Genomic DNA, 13,663 nt, shown 5'->3' with positions numbered 1-13,663 from the left:
TATTACTTTGCAACTTTAAATTGTTTTTCAAGCAGATAAGCTGCTTAATATTTTCTTCTTTATAAAAACATTTGTTAAGTATACCATTAACATTTTTGTCAGTAGTCTGAATAAAACATTTTGCATTGTTTTGATAGTGCCACTTAATATAAGAACAATCACTTGCATTGCATAATTGTTCACACTGGAATTAAATGAACTAATTTTTACTTTAACTAGATAGATAGATAGATAGATAGATAGAAACAACCTTTAATAAATTCACAGTGGAAAAAGTACAAACATCAATATATAAAGCTTACATACCTTCAACATGTTTTATAGGGAAAACAAAAAAAATGCTTTTTGTAATTGCTTATTCCCATTAGGTTCCATAAAACATCACATATACCCTACTGCCTTACGCTTATCTATATAATAAAAGCCCAGCGCTATTACTAAAATATCAATATATGTGTCAGGGTCCGTTCCATTACTTTTGGCTGTATAGCGCTGTGTCAGGGTCCGCATTACTTTTGGCTGTAGAAAAGTCCCAGTCTGTCCCCTCTCACAATTCCTGCTTACCCTCCTCCGTTCTTTCCCCTTTGCTTTTATTTTTCCTGTTGCCGAAAATCTTTTCAAAACAAAAGTAAAGAAATAGACAGAGCATCACATTAACGTCTTCTCCCCTCTGCCTATTAAATAATCAATAAAATGAAATAAAAAAGTCCCGAAAGAAACAGAAACCACAACCTACCCTTACAGCGTCCACCGCACTTCTGGCGTTACAGCCAAACACGTGATGTATGCAGGTTATGAGGTGTGACGCTAATTAACGCCCGTACTACAACAGATTATATTGTTCATATACTATTAACTATTTACAGGGATCAACTCTTTTGGGGAAGTTCATAACAAAAAAAATTAAATTATAAATAACATGTGCACTTGAGTATTTCGAGCCCCGCGTCTGAGTCGGATGGTTCCCCTGGTCACCAATTCGTGTGTTTCACTATACCCACTATGCCTTTCCGTCTTCAGCTACCCATGTGCACTTGTACGGAGGAGACTTTACGGAACAATGGCGAAACGAAACGCAACTAGACCTGCTGCTGCGAGAGAGGACACATTACAGCGTGATCATGAAGCAAAGAGGCAAAGGTGTGACAGTCGCTCGCAAGAAACGGACACTCAGCATTCACACAGATTAGCTCAACGACATGTCTCTCTGCCACACAACGAAAGGCAACTGAAACCCCTACAGAGAGAGAAGACAGATTACGCTGTGATCGCAAAAGAAAGAGGCAAAAGCGTGCCAATGAGACACCCGACGAGAGGTCCTTACAATTGAGTCCTTCAACTGTGGTCATCCAACGCGCATCGTAGCGTGCCAAGTTGCTAGTTATGAAATAAATCGTTTAATGGATTCAAGCTAGTGTATTTTACTCTCCTGCCACATACTACACACCCCTTTCTACTCCACACATTCACTACTCCTACTTCACACTTTCATTTGAACAACTGTTTGAAGTATTACAGAAAACCTCACCTCTTGAATAATACACAAAATTCATTCACCAATTGATTGCTAATTCACTTCCTCAAGAGAAAACAGAACTTCCCCCACAAATCCTAAGAAATCACAAAAAGTCTCCATGTCTCTTATAAGATTGCAATAAGTAAACTCCTTTTTTCCTGCATTTCACAAACACCTTAAACAGTAGTAACATGTCAGTAGTCCTTGAGTTTTGTTTTCTTTGTTCCTTCTTGGCTTAACCCCATCAAAAACAGTATTAAGGAAGAATGGTTGTTTCACTCTTTTGGCATTGTAGAAAAAAATGAAAAACTAATAGTTGTTCTCATAAACTTTATGCTATGTTAAAAACAAGCATTTTAAAAAATGGCAAAAATGATGATCATTTTAAAAGGATATATTAGGAGAGTGACTAGCAAAGATTAAATCCCTATTTGTATAGAATGTTGTGTGATTTCAATAAAATCAATAAAATAAAAAAAGATTAAATCCCTCACTTTTTGGAAAAGTGCAAAGGCCAGATCTCTCCAATTCAACCTTTCTGGGCAATATAACAGCCTTTTGCCATGTTTAAAGTCTAAAGGCCTTGATTTTTTTTTTTTCCAAAACTCTGCCCTTCTTCTGCCACTGGTAAGTTCAGCACTTCCCTTTAAACCAAATACATGCCATCCCAAAAAAGTTCAACATAACTGTCTGAATAAACTTAATTAGGGCAACTGGCAGATCAGCACACCCTAGCTTATGCCAAAACATACAGGTGACTAGTTTATTAAGAATTAAAACTCTACATCTGCAGGAAATATCCCGTACAATGATTTAATCCAGCTTGTACCTTATCTGTCCACCTCACACAGTTCTGTTCAGTGATACCACTTTCACCTAAGTATACCCCAAGATATCTAAAGACTTCTTCATCCTACTTGAGGGTCCCAGGAAGAAAGGTGGGATATGTATTTACCCAATCACCTACCAAAAAGACATTGCTTTTGGATGAATGAATTTTTTCTGATGACAGTTCTAAAATAACAAATTATTTTGCTTTTCCCACTGACCATAAACCATAGGTTGTTTGCTATGTGGGAGCATGTACTCCAAATTGTATTAATGTATAGCACCTTCCTTTGACTAAAGGATTGTCAGCTGCATCATGCCCACTAAGCAACTGAAGCTTCAGTCATTAAAGGACTTACTTACTAAAGTGCTGCTAAACCCAAGACAACACTGTGCACAGACTATGGCAATAGGGATGTTTCTGTAGGAGATCACTTCAACAGCCATGGACACTGTGAGAAGCCAGGACTTTAAAGAGCTATTGGGCAACTTCAAAACACAGCAAGAGAGAAAAGAATGGGAAGTTGTAACACATTACAACATGGTTTAAATAGAGACAAGAGTTTTATAACCAGATATGAGGACGGTTTACATCTCTCTGACTGACCCAAACAACCTGACTACAGATCCACATTGTATGGAAAAACTCATCAAAAACTACAAAAATGTTTGGACAGTTATTAAAAGATCTTGACTATACATCGTTCTCCACTCTTGCTAAATGAATCTTAGCCTGGAGAGGTCTATTCATTTTTTACATTTAAGATGTCTCACTTAAAGGTTTTCCAATGCTGTATCTGCCCAAGTGTCTATATAAACACTAAGAACTCCAGAGTCTGTATTACATCTTGCCTGAAGAAGGGGTCCAAGTTGCCTTTAAAGCTTGCATATTGTAATCTTTTTAGTTAGCCAATAAAAGGTGTCATTTTGCTTGAATTCTTAATACATCCGTAATGGCTAATACGGTACAACACCCTAGTACTACAGACTTGGTTACAGATAAAAGATCCGTCAAAATGAGATATTATAAAGGTGTATTGTCATATGTATAGAGGGGGAGAAATGCATGTCTTGACACACTTCTCACTAATCTAAAATAAAAATATTTCTCACGAATTAAAATAGAAATCAAACAATCAACATTTTAAATAATTGTAATTGACAATTAGAAAAATATCATGCTGTACTGTGTTGTGTGATTCATTTTTTCAGATTTGACATACACACCATGGGCGGCACGATGGTGCAGTGGGTAGCGCAGCTGCCTCACAGTTAGGAGACCTGGGTTCACTTCCCGGTTCCTCCCTGCAAGTTGTTTGCGTGTTCTCCCCGTGTCTGCGTGGGTTTCCTCCGGGTACTCCGGTTTCCTCCCATAGTCCAAAGACATGCAGGTTAGGTGCATTGGTGATTCTAAATTGTCCCTAGTATGTGCTTTGGTGTGTGTGTGTGCGCACCCTTCCCGGGGCTTGTTTCCTGCCTTGCGCCCTGTGTTGGCTCCAGCAGACCCCCGTGACCCTGTAGTTAGGATATAGCGGGTTGGATAATGGACGGATGGACATACACACCATGCAGTTTGCACCCGACTAGGAAAAGCACTTTCTTACATAGCATAAACATATTTTCTTTTTCTGACTGAACTGTAACAGTTCTGACCATCCTTGAATTCATCATCTCATTGCCATTTAATTTGAATGATTCCCCCACAACATGTTACCTTACTTACTGTGTTTATGGGAATGTCATGTAACCAAACACTGTTATGGTATTTATGGAGGCTTAAGAGTCATGTCTACTGCATATTGATAGTAATATTCCGCAATCAATTTTATTAGAATGCAAATTTCATTTTTAATAAACCTGACAAGAACATTAAAAGTAATAATAGTATAGTTGTACTAGAAAACCTTCTACTGACTTGATATTGATATACTCCTGTAAGTTGCTGTAGGTGCATTTTGTGCATTATTGTTATTATTATAAGGAAGGAAGTGGCTTAGTTGGGTAATAGAGTGAGGTTTCATGCCAGGGAATGGCCCAGTGCCTAGTATGATGCAGTTTATGTTGTCAGAGGATGCAGTTTAGTATAGTATGTTATACAATACTGTGGTATCTGGTCCCTTTAGTAATCCATTAAGGGTGTTGTGGCCCCATCATAGAAAGTTGCTCCTCAAAGAGTTAGTGAATATCAGGTCAAAATTCTTTATAAGTAATGCTGTAGCCATGATTGAGTGACACATTATGAAAAGACAAAATTACTGGATGGCTAGTGGTATGGTGACACAGCAATGAACCTGGGCAATTGTAAAATTTCTGTGTCCCATTTACCTGGAATTAAGTGTGACATAGGAACAAAAGATTTCTTATGTAAGTAAGGGAGAGATGGCAACAAAGCTGCAGAAATTGCAATGAGATGAGAAGGAAACTCATTGGTCGAAAGAGAAAATATTTTACTTTTTGTGACCGCTTTTCACCAGTCCTTTTATTGTTATTGTATACTTCAAAACAGTGGTCCATTTTCATTTAAAACCTCTTAAGGTTCCTAGATATGTTGCCATAATGCTGTTTATATGTACTGTATATAAGAAGATTTGAAATTTGGCAAACTGTACCAGTTTTTGTCAATTAATAAAGATAAAGAAGGTGGTAATATAATATCTTTCCCCTTACTTCTAAAGATATATCAAGATTGGAGATAAAGAGTGTGAATTTAACAAAGGTTTCCGATTAATCCTTCACACCAAGATGGCAAATCCACATTACAAACCAGAAATGCAAGCACAAACGACATTAATTAACTTCACTGTAACACAAGAAGGTCTGGAAGACCAGCTATTGGCAGAGGTGGTTAGCAGTGAAAGACCAGATTTGGAGAAGAACAAGGTTGGTCTTAATATTAATATACTCTTGTTATAAACTGTATACATTAAAATATATATATTTTTTTGGTCAGAAAGTATATTATTATAATGAGTAGAAAAAAAAATTAGCTTTTTAATCTATCCATACTAAATGTGAGGATAATCCAGGGTCAGTAGAATAAGAACAAGAAAATACAGTGGAAACATGCAGACTTTACACACAGGGGGCACCAAGTTACATTTAAACTCTTGCTCTAGGCCCTTTTATGCAACTGATTTGTCTGCCTAAGTATGACTTCTGCTTTAATATATATTTATTATCTATTTTTCAAATTGGTCATTATATTCCCAAGCTGCATAGAGGTGTGAGCTGGGAAATAATGGTGGACTCTTTTGCAAATGTCCACACTCACACACAGAGTGTGAGTTTAGATTCACTAGTTAACCTCACGTTCTTGAACTTGAAATGTGTATACTCAGGAAAGCATGCAAAATGAGAAAGAACATGGAAACTCCACACTGTGTGGGAAATGACCAAAAGTCAAGCCAGTGCGCCTGAAGCTGTAAATCAATGGTGCCACTGTGTGCATCCATTCAGATTACATTAAGAAATAACTTTTATGAAGGTTATTTTTGTTTAAAATATTTTTATGTTCTAAATTAATAGTGAGTAATCTACTTTATTGTTGATTTTGCTGTACTGTATGTTATGATTTCTTTTTTGGATAATATACTATTTGTTCTTTGGTATGTTTATAGGGCAGACTGTAAATCAGTTTTCTTTTTATTCAAAGTATCAATGTAATACATATGTTGTGTATAAATAACACTAGTTTAAAAGTACAATTTTGTTTTATTTCACAGTCTGACCTTACTAAGCAACAGAATGACTTTAAAATAGAGCTGAAAAGGTTAGAGGATGAACTGTTAACAAGGTTATCTGCAGCAGAAGGGAATTTTCTGGGAGACACAGTTCTTGTTGAAAATTTGGAGACAACAAAGCAAACAGCTGCTGAGATTGAGCACAAGGTAAGCTTCTTCATTTCAAGTTGTATACCATATATTTGGGCTTCATTGTTTATCATGTCTGTAAGCCAAGTATCTTTTTAACATCACAAATGAGATTAAAGTTGTTAAAGTACGATTGTGTGCTGCTATTCTTATTTACTGTATACTGATTAAACAGTGTAGTGCTTAGTGTTTTTGCTTTGTAGCTACTGAGTCTACAAAGCAGTCTTTGAATCTTGAATCTTGATCTTGAAGGTTTGAATCTTGGCTCAGGCACTTCTTGTTTGACATTTGTAAGTCCTTCTTGTGTCCTTATTGGTTTTGCTACACATACTCCAGTTTTCTTCTGACCGTTGAGGTTTGAGGAACCTGTTTTGCCAGTTTAAAATTTTTTTTGTACTTTTTAATTTTTACAGCTAACAAACATTGTATATTTTGAAAGTTTTATTTTGGAGCTTTATCTTTCATATATTAGTTTGAGTTATATTTCCTTGGTCAAGATTTTTTTTAGTTATATTTCAACTGTGTCCCATCATATGTTGAAAGCTGCCACTGGTTAATATGGTTACTGTGGGATCTGGTCTGGTTGCTAGGGTCTGCCCTCCTTGAATGAGCTGAAAAGATGAGTGCAGAGGCATGAATTGCTTTATCCAAGATATGGATTCAACTCGTAAACCGGTGCTCATAGAAAGTTATTGTTCAATATTCTGGTTTTGACTTTTGTGCTTTGTATTGACTGTTTACATCTTGGTTCTTTGGCTCTGGTTATGGAATAAGATTTTCTTTTTATATAACCTTTTGCAATTCCATTTTAACTGTGGGTATGACTAATTGAAACTTCAGATGGTCAGTTTGGGAAAGAAGGCATGCAGCTGATTTGGAAAAGATGATGGGCAATGGGTGTTTGTGGTACATGATTTTGAGCTGTTTTGTATTTACCCATGACTGGCATAATACCCACATCCAAATAACATGTATGCCATGTTAACTGATGCCAGTGTGAATGGGTTGTAGGCGTGTGAAACATGTGAATGAGTGTGCCACAGATTCAGCTGTTTCCTTGCCATTTTGGTCCCTACCTTGCACCCAGTGCTGTCCAGTTAGGGACAGACTACCCGTGACCTTGAACTGAATAAATAGGTTAGAAAAATAGATAAATAGAATAGTATTTCCTGTTTGCTAAATAAAAGCAAAATCAAATATTAGCTTGGGAAAATACAATTATCACTCCATTTGCAGCAGACCTTTGTATCCCATGTTTTATCTGATATTTTTTCTGAATATCATTATATGGTAAGCAATTTTAGGGCAGCAGTCAGCTAATTCCTGGACTGAGTGGTTAAAAGGCTCTATAATGCTGAGTGCACCATCTTCAAACATTTTGCCTTCTCCAACATTAAAAGGGTGTAGGCCTCAAGAGAACAAAAGCCAGACTTTTAATCCACACACATCTAAGCCAAAGAGTAGGCCTCCCCACCTTAGGGAGCCTGGCCTCAAACTCAGAAGGCAGGATTATGGCCTGCACAGGACCAAAAATAGTGCAAAGGCTTTTAAAATCAAAAGCATCAAAAGGAGAGAAGAAAAAAGAAAATAAAACTCTCACTTGATGAAAACAAACACATTTCCTTGAATATTTAAATATTTATTAATATTCAAAAAGAAAACAGAAAATCAAGTCAGGCACAGAAAATATTAAATAGGTTTCCTTAAAAGGCAAACCTGAAAGAGAGCAAATTCAGTTCTAAACCAAAGGCACTATCTTCGGTTATGTGTAAATACAAGAATATAATAATTCATTGTAACATTTGATGGCTTTGCCTCCTTCATTAAGGTAGACATAAACTGCAGTGAAAGAAATACCTTGTAAAATACAAGCATTACAGAACTGGTGAGGCAAATTCATCCTCACTCAGCTCTTGAATACCTTTGAAAGACGTACTCTCTCTCTTCCAGTATGCAGTTCCTAAATATGCTGTCTGATCTTCAATTGCACAGAATAGCATGCTGTATCGGTTGAAGTTACACCTCATCTAAAAAGCCTCATTTGTCTTAACAGGACATAGCACTATATTATCAAACCCGTTTAATCCAATTCAGGTTTATAGTGGGTCGGAGACTATCATGGGACCATTGAGTGGAAGGTAATAACCAACTGTGGATGAGACATCTGATCAACATGGGGGATAGTCAAGGACACACCTACATTCACACATTTATCTGTTCATTTAGGCCTGGTCAGCTACGGTTACATGCATTGTGTCAAAAAGTGTGACCTATAGGCACATTTTCTTTCACTTTATCACACAAAAAATGACTTATTGAAGGGCAACTCCATTAATGAAATAATTCAGTTTGGAAGACTCGGGTCTTTGTTGGGCAAAGTGCTTAACTTGAAACAGTTTAGTAAATGCTTGAGTTCACTGGTGACAGTGGGGAGATTCTGGTGATAAAGATTACAGGAAGGTATCTGAGCCTGTTAGGAACAATCTGTGAAGTCACAAAAATACTTCACATATTGACCAAATTGTGCAACGGGCCAGCAGAGTAACTCAACATACAAAGATGTAGCATCATACTGGGTTCAGCATGTAATGTCCAGAAACAGAGCTAAATCTCACTAAGATGAAATTCAACTCAGTGTCCACTATTGAACCAGCAATGGACTACTCATCATTGTCAAATGGGTCAGGATTGTTGATGAGCTGTAATGCGAGTTTGGTTTGATCATAGAATGAGTCCTACTTCTTCTTTGGAGATGATGGTACTGGATTTTCACATGGAGGCAACATGAACAATAGAGCCATTCCTGGTCACCAGGTGTCATGTTGTGGGGAGGCATTATCTGCAATGTCCAGGTCATGCTTGGTTTTGTTAAGCACAATTTTACCACACAACAACGCAACAAGAAAATCCACCCCACCCCAATTGTCCAACGTTGTGTTGCATGCCAGCCTAATAGAATTTTACCAGGTGACAAATAACTGCCATCTCCCAAGAATCCTAGATGAATTTTTACACCTTTCTCTGTTGCCAATAGAGCACTAATGGGATGCAAACTGCAGTCCACTCCACTCAGTCTGTGGATCACTGTCTGTGTGAAGGAGTAGTTGCACACTGCTAGGATAATTGTGCCATGGGTCACCAACCTTCTGGCACCAGTATGACTCCATAATACATTATGACTCATTATGATCATTAAAGGTTCTTTCTAATGATGTCACATTTAGCCCATTTCTGGACCAGTAAATAATTAATTTGCTTAGGTTTTACAATCATTTTTAATTGGTCATGTTTTAAAATAATTTTGCTCTCACACAGTTTTTGGAGCAAATTTTATTTTTTGTTGTTGCAGAACTTATATACAGTATATTATAATATAAACCACTCATTTTCTCACTCTTTTAGTTTAAATACTCATTGTAAAACATAACACAATAATTAGTAGTTAAAGTAAAAATATTAGTATTATCTATTTTTAACAACATGCAAGTTAACTAACAGTTTTTTTCTAAGACGTTGATATTGCCTCATTTCATAGTATAGTAGTAAAGAGTTCCTTAGACCAATATAGAACAATATCATTCTGTATGTATTAAGTGTGGTTAAAATAAAATTTTCATGAGATTTGGTACTTTTTTAACCAGTATTGATCTTAGACAGCATTTTAAATATAATGTAAATATTTCAGAGTTTGTTTTGAAGCATATAAAGAAGGTAAATGTTTGTATGTTTTTTCTAAAACTGTCCAATAAGAAACACCATTGAAATGTATGAGGAAATAAAGAGAAATATTTTAGTATTTTATTATAAATATGTTAGTCTTCTTGAGTTTTGAGATATTTTCATGGAGGTAGAGTGTCATACAAGATGAATGTAAATTAAAAATAAAGGTTATGTCTCTCACATTTTGTCACTGTGGTCATGGTAGCTATTCATATACTGCTTTACTGTTTAATAAAGTTAGCAATGTGTGAAGTTTCTTTATATAAAAAAAAGTGTAATCCTCACTTTTTAATGTTATTTAAAGCATGTAGCTAGAATTAACTTCCCCTTTTTAAAAAAATATGAAACAGTGTATTGTTTGTGTATTTCAGTATATTTCTGTTCTTTTTACATTTGTATTATTTATAACATACAGGTCATAGAAGCAAAGGAGAATGAAATAAAGATCAATGAGGCTCGTGAGTTGTATAGACCAGCAGCACAAAGAGCATCTGTTCTTTACTTCATCATCAATGACCTGAGTAAAATTAATCCAATGTATCAGTTTTCTCTGAAGGTATGAAACAATTATTCAGAAGTTTGAAATAAGATTTCTAATATACTTTCTACTAAGGACAAATTTATAGCAGTGCATAACAAACCACTGTCGTCCTAGTCCCAATATTAATCAGTGAGCACAGTGGTAGCAGTAATTGAAAAGCTAACTATGGGTTTCAATAGATAAATACAGAATCTGTAAAGTTTTTTTTTTCTCAAGTGGGTTTGTTGCTGGAAAACACCATAAATTTCAGTAAGTTTTTCTTTATTCAGAGAGCCTTTTCTGACTTTGTTTCATTTATAGTGTAATGGTAAGTGGTTAATATAATATGAATAACATCCCAGTTTATAGGAAAAATGGAGACAATTATTAAATTATCCACTTTAATAGGCTATTTTACTTGGAATTTATATTATTGTTTGGTATATAGACATGTACATATTACCTATACAAAAATAAATCTAATCTGTTTACCTAGATGTACACTGAGAACATTCCCAATAAGGTGCAACTTAGAATAAAGTTAGGAAAATGTGCTATGTCAGTTTGGATACAAATTTAATGTATGTCATTCTAAGACAATATGCTTGCCTTATTTTCCTCTTTACCCCACATGTCTTGATGTAAATCAGGGTGGCAATAAGCCAACGTGGATGGATCAGGCCATTCTGTACTTAGCAGGAGTCCCAGAGACCTTCTGGATAAGCCCCTGTTGTTTTTAATGAATTATTATTTTCTTTTCATGGGGTTCGTCATCATCATGCAGCATACAATACAAAATAAATACAATCTCTTCAGGATGTTCAGGATCTAACCTGATGTCACTCACAGTGAGCACCTACAGTAGAGGGTAGTTGTACTGCCAATGGGCAATTGTACTTATTTGAGCCAAGAGTTTTCTCATTGTGCCCCTGTGTAAGAAAGTGATACATGTACATTTTTGCACATCATTACCAACTCATTTTGTAGACTCTCTTCCTGGGATTTTTGTTTATGTTTGACTTTTTAAGTTTTCTATTCTATTTTTTGTTATCCTTGGCCATTACTATTTTCCTAAACCTGTTTTGCTTTTCTCTAAATGCCTTTCATTCACCTAGAGGTTTAACTGATTCTTTGCCACTGGTGACTTTAATCTCTCTCTCTCTTTCTGTATCATCTCTCAACCAGGGATAGCTCTATGCATCCAAAAGGTTAATTGTTGTAAAAATGCAGTATTTCTGCATATTCTAGTAGCCTTATTTTGTTCAACAGACTACTTTCTGGAGCTATCTTCCTGTTTTTCGAAGTTGTTAAGTGCAGTACAGTCTTAGTTCTTCTGTTTCTTTTACTCTGAGTAATTCAGCCTAAATAATAACCTGGCAAATTTGAATATTTTTGCATGTGGTCTGTCTCAAAATTGCCAAATATTGCACCTTTTTTATTGTAGCTTTATTCAGAGATGTATGCCTACTGTATATAACACTTGTTTTGATAAAGTGCAGTTTTATTGTTTCATATGGAAACAAATTTTCTATTGCTTATCAGTAGCTTATCTAGATGTTCTAGTGGTCACCTTATAGTGCATGTTAGTTAAGATCACTGTCTCCCCCTTTTTTTCACATTGTCAGGCATTTAATAAAGTCTTTCATAAAGCTATTGAGCGGGCTGAAAAATCGGAAGAGGTGAAGGATCGAGTTGTCAATCTGACAGACTGCATTTCATACTCTGTATTCCTGTACACCAGTCGTGGACTTTTTGAAAGAGACAAGCTAACCTTCCTGTCACAAACTGCTTTTCAGGTGAGGATGTCAGCGACTCGCTGCTAAGCAGCTCTTTGACTATTTGAGCATTATGCATTTTTGTGACCTTTATTAGCTTCAATTAAAATGAGTTATGGATTACTAATCAGCATTCACTTTTATTGATTACAGTTCTGTCAAGCTTTCAGAATTTATTTTTGTTACAGGGTGCTTCAGTTGGTCATTTGTTTACAGTGATTTGCAGGAATTCTTCTTTAAAATAATGCATATTGAATGCTATTCCATTTATATTGACATAGTAATATTATTTTCTCCAATTACTCATCGTGTTAATTCACTCTTTTTGTCTGACCTACAGCCTGCTAATAGGCTTAAATCTACTGTTAAGATCAAAGATGGGGCTTAACACGAAAGATTCATCTTGATCAGGAGTCCACTTTGTGCTCTTGAAATGGATCTTGTAAAAACAGTCGCACATTTGACTTGTTTTTCTTTCTTCTTTTTTTTTTACTTCCAAATAAACTGAAGTTTAGTGATGGGGTCAAAATTCCCTTTTGACTTGCATTCAGATTCTGATTCTATGATGTTCAAAATGTTGAGAAAGTTTTTTTTAGCATGATGTCTGTGGAAAATTAAAATTGATTTTCATATCTTAACAAAACAACTTTTGTAGAAAAATTAGGTGTTTTTGTATATTGTGTTGAGCTCTTGGATAGCTACATCCTAGCAAAGGAGTTTATATGATGTCTGCTCTGAACACTGAGACCCATGTACAATGATACCTTTCAAAAAAATTACATCGTGTTAGTCTTGTCACGTGCTGATGTTAATCAGTTATTTAATTATCAGTCAGTTATTTAATTATCAGTTTTGCCATTTTGGCAATTCCAGTAAATAAAGTGGAAGCCTTGCCTAATTATTAACTTATTTTCTTTATCATTTTCTGTAGGAGGGACTTCCAGTCATTAGACTTATATCAGGTTAATTGAAGCATGCTAGTTTTAAGAAACAGAATAATACAATTTATTGATAACACAAAGATTATAGAAATACGATAAATGCATATATACTGTACTGACATAGAGGACAGAATGTAAGACATACAAGGCAGACAAACATATAACACAAAAGAATCTCGCTGTTACTAGCCAGTTAGAGTTCTAATTTATCTTGATGCATATAAACAGTTTTATGATACCAAGCCTTTAAGGAGTGTGGAGTTGAGTGTTGTTGTTCTGGGTTCCAATGGAGGACTCTTCTTGCATCGGAGTGTTTGCCTCTTTGCTGTGTCCTCTGCAACTTCTTAAGGAAAAGCATTACTCCTTCTGGCAGAAGAGTGCAAGTGTTGTAGTTCTGTTCTTGAAGTAATGCTGCTTTTCAGTCTTCACAAACAGGGCTCAGTCACTTGCCCAAAGCTTGGCTTGGCAGAGTGGATCGTTGAGCTAATTCAGGG

The 13,663-nt window shown here is 35.7% G+C and overlaps 1 protein-coding gene across 2 annotated transcripts in view; it reads left to right on the top strand.

Moving 5' to 3' along the window:
- Window positions 1-13,663, top strand: part of LOC120515473 (dynein heavy chain 11, axonemal) — a 331,373-nt gene that overhangs the window by 266,004 nt on the left and 51,706 nt on the right. For both annotated transcript variants that reach the window (XM_039736528.1, XM_039736527.1), the window contains 4 exons: window positions 5,020-5,224; window positions 6,067-6,231; window positions 10,349-10,489; window positions 12,079-12,249. In XM_039736528.1, the coding sequence (XP_039592462.1) occupies window positions 5,020-5,224; window positions 6,067-6,231; window positions 10,349-10,489; window positions 12,079-12,249 (682 nt within the window). The remainder of the gene's footprint in view (window positions 1-5,019; window positions 5,225-6,066; window positions 6,232-10,348; window positions 10,490-12,078; window positions 12,250-13,663) is intronic.

This window comes from Polypterus senegalus, chromosome 15, assembly GCF_016835505.1.
Source record: "Polypterus senegalus isolate Bchr_013 chromosome 15, ASM1683550v1, whole genome shotgun sequence".
NCBI lineage: Eukaryota > Metazoa > Chordata > Cladistia > Polypteriformes > Polypteridae > Polypterus > Polypterus senegalus.
This window is presented reverse-complemented; position numbering and strand designations above follow the sequence as displayed.